General features: G+C 55.0%; 1 protein-coding gene across 1 annotated transcript in view; it reads right to left on the reverse strand.

Moving 5' to 3' along the window:
- The window catches only part of cped1 (cadherin-like and PC-esterase domain containing 1), a 36,209-nt gene extending 34,816 nt beyond the window's left edge, over window positions 1-1,393 (reverse strand). The window contains exon 1 of the mRNA XM_083935037.1: window positions 696-1,393. Within this exon, the coding sequence (XP_083791163.1) occupies window positions 696-953 (258 nt within the window). The 5' untranslated portion in view covers window positions 954-1,393. The remainder of the gene's footprint in view (window positions 1-695) is intronic.
- Window positions 1,394-2,500: the final 1,107 nt, after the last annotated feature.

A 2,500-nucleotide genomic window follows, 5' to 3' on the forward strand; every position in this document is an offset into this window, starting at 1 on the left:
GATGCCATCGTCTGTGAAACACGCAGCTTGGTTCTTCTCAGAGATCTGGGATCTCAGTTAAGCTTTGAGGACTCAGAACCTCCTGTTTGTTATTTATTATTTATTCTTATTCTATATTTGATTATTATGTTTTAGCACAACTCAGAGTTTCAATGCACTTTTCCACTGTTTCAACAGATTTGTGTTTATTTATTATTTTATTTATTTATTGATTTTTCTCAGGAACTTTTTAATTATTAAAGTTTTTTTAGTCCAAAGTGAAAAAAAAAAGATTCATGAGAAAATATTAAAAATAATTTTAGTTTTTTCTCTCAAATTAAATTTCAAACTAAAGTAAAAGTGTTTTTGAGTCAAAATAAATATTAATAACAACAACAATAATAACACACACACTGACACTGACTCTCTCACACACACACACACACACACACTGACTCTCACACACAGACACACACACACACACACACACACACACAGACACACACACACACACACACACAGACACAGACACACACAGAGACACACACACAGACACACACACACACACACACACACACAGACACACACACACACAGACACACACACACACACACACACACAGACACAGACACACACACACACACACACAGACACACACACACACACACACACACACACACACACACACACACACACACACACACACACAGACTCACCCGGGAGTCCAGGGAGTCCAGCAGGGTCCGGGTCTCCGGGTCCTCGGCTCTCGCTCTGCGGGGCTGCGGCTCCGCGGCGGCGGGCTGCGTGTGTCCGTGGGCCCGGAGCCGGTTCATCAGGGTCTGGTACAGACACACGGACACGCCGAGCAGCAGCAGCAGCGGGCCGGGCCCGGGCCGGGACCCGGACCCGGGGCAGGACCCGGACCCGGGGCAGGAGCGGGAGCGGCGGCGCACTGAGGTCGGGAGGAGCCGCATCACTCCATGAGAGTTTCCTCCGGACTTTCACCGCGCTGCCCCGGGGAAGGGACACGGGGGCCGGGCCAGACCGCGGCCCAGGGTCCCGCTGGACCCGGGACAGAGCGGGACCGCTTCAGGTCCTGCTGCGGGTCCACGGAGCCCCCATCCGGACCAGAACTCTGAAGTCTGAAGCGAACTAGTTCCTGAAGCGGACTGGGACTGTGCGGGCGCAGCGTCCGGAGTCTGGATCAGGACTTTAATGATCCGCCTCTGGGCTCAGGAGGACCCGCGGGACCGGGACCGGGACCGGGACCAGGACCGGGACCAGGACCGGGACCGGGACCAGGACCAGGACGAGGACGAGGACGCTCAGAACCCGGACTCACAGGAGCAGGAAGCGGACTGATCCAGAGACCGAGAGAGACCAGAGCCGAGGACTCACATCTGGTTCCATTTAACTCCAGTCCACACACACACACACACACACACACACACACACACACACACACACGTGTGTGTGTGTGTTCCATAAATAACTCCGTTCAGAGCTCCTGCAGAACTACAACCACAGAAGAAGAGTGTGTGTGTGTGCGTGTGTGTGTGCGTGTGTGTCTGTGTGTGTTGATGTGTGTGTGTGTGTGTGTGTTGATGTGTGTGTGTGTGTTGATGTGTGTGTGTGTGTTGATGTGTGTGTGTGTGTGTGTGTGTGTTGATGTGTCTGTGTGTGTTGATGTGTGTGTGTGTGTGTGTGTGTGTGTGTGTGTGTGTGTGTGTTAAACACATTACTACCGAACATTTTATTATTTTCAGATTTTTCTTTGTTTTGATTCTTTTGATGAAATAAAGTTTAAAAACAAAAAACTCTGAATAAATAAACACAGAACAGACCCGGTCCCTGAGGACAGACCCGGTCCCTGAGGACAGACCCGGTCCCTGAGACCAGACCCGGTCCCTGAGGACAGACCCGGTCCCTGAGGACAGACCAGACCCGGTCCCTGAGGACAGACCCGGTCCCTGAGGACAGACCCGGTCCCTGAGGACAGAACAGACCCGGTCCCTGAGGACAGACCCGGTCCCTGAGGACAGACCCGGTCCCTGAGACCAGACCCGGTCCCTGAGGACAGACCCGGTCCCTGAGGACAGACCCGGTCCCTGAGACCAGACCCGGTCCCTGAGAACAGACCCGGTCCCTGAGGACAGACCCGGTCCCTGAGACCAGGACAGACCCGGTCCCTGAGGACAGACCCGGTCCCTGAGAACAGACCCGGTCCCTGAGGACAGACCCGGTCCCTGAGACCAGACCCGGTCCCTGAGAACAGACCCGGTCCCTGAGACCAGGACAGACCCGGTCCCTGAGGACAGACCCGGTCCCTGAGGACAGACCCGGTCCCTGAGACCAGGACAGACCCGGTCCCTGAGGACAGACCCGGTCCCTGAGAACAGACCCGGTCCCTGAGGACAGACCCGGTCCCTGAGACCAGACCCGGTCCCTGAGAACAGACCCGGTCCCTGAGACCAGGACAGACCCGGTCCCTGAGGACAGACCCGGTCCCTGAGAACAGACC

Source organism: Echiichthys vipera (genome assembly GCF_963691815.1).
Source record: "Echiichthys vipera genome assembly, chromosome: 20".
NCBI classification, from domain to species: Eukaryota; Metazoa; Chordata; class Actinopteri; order Perciformes; family Trachinidae; genus Echiichthys; species Echiichthys vipera.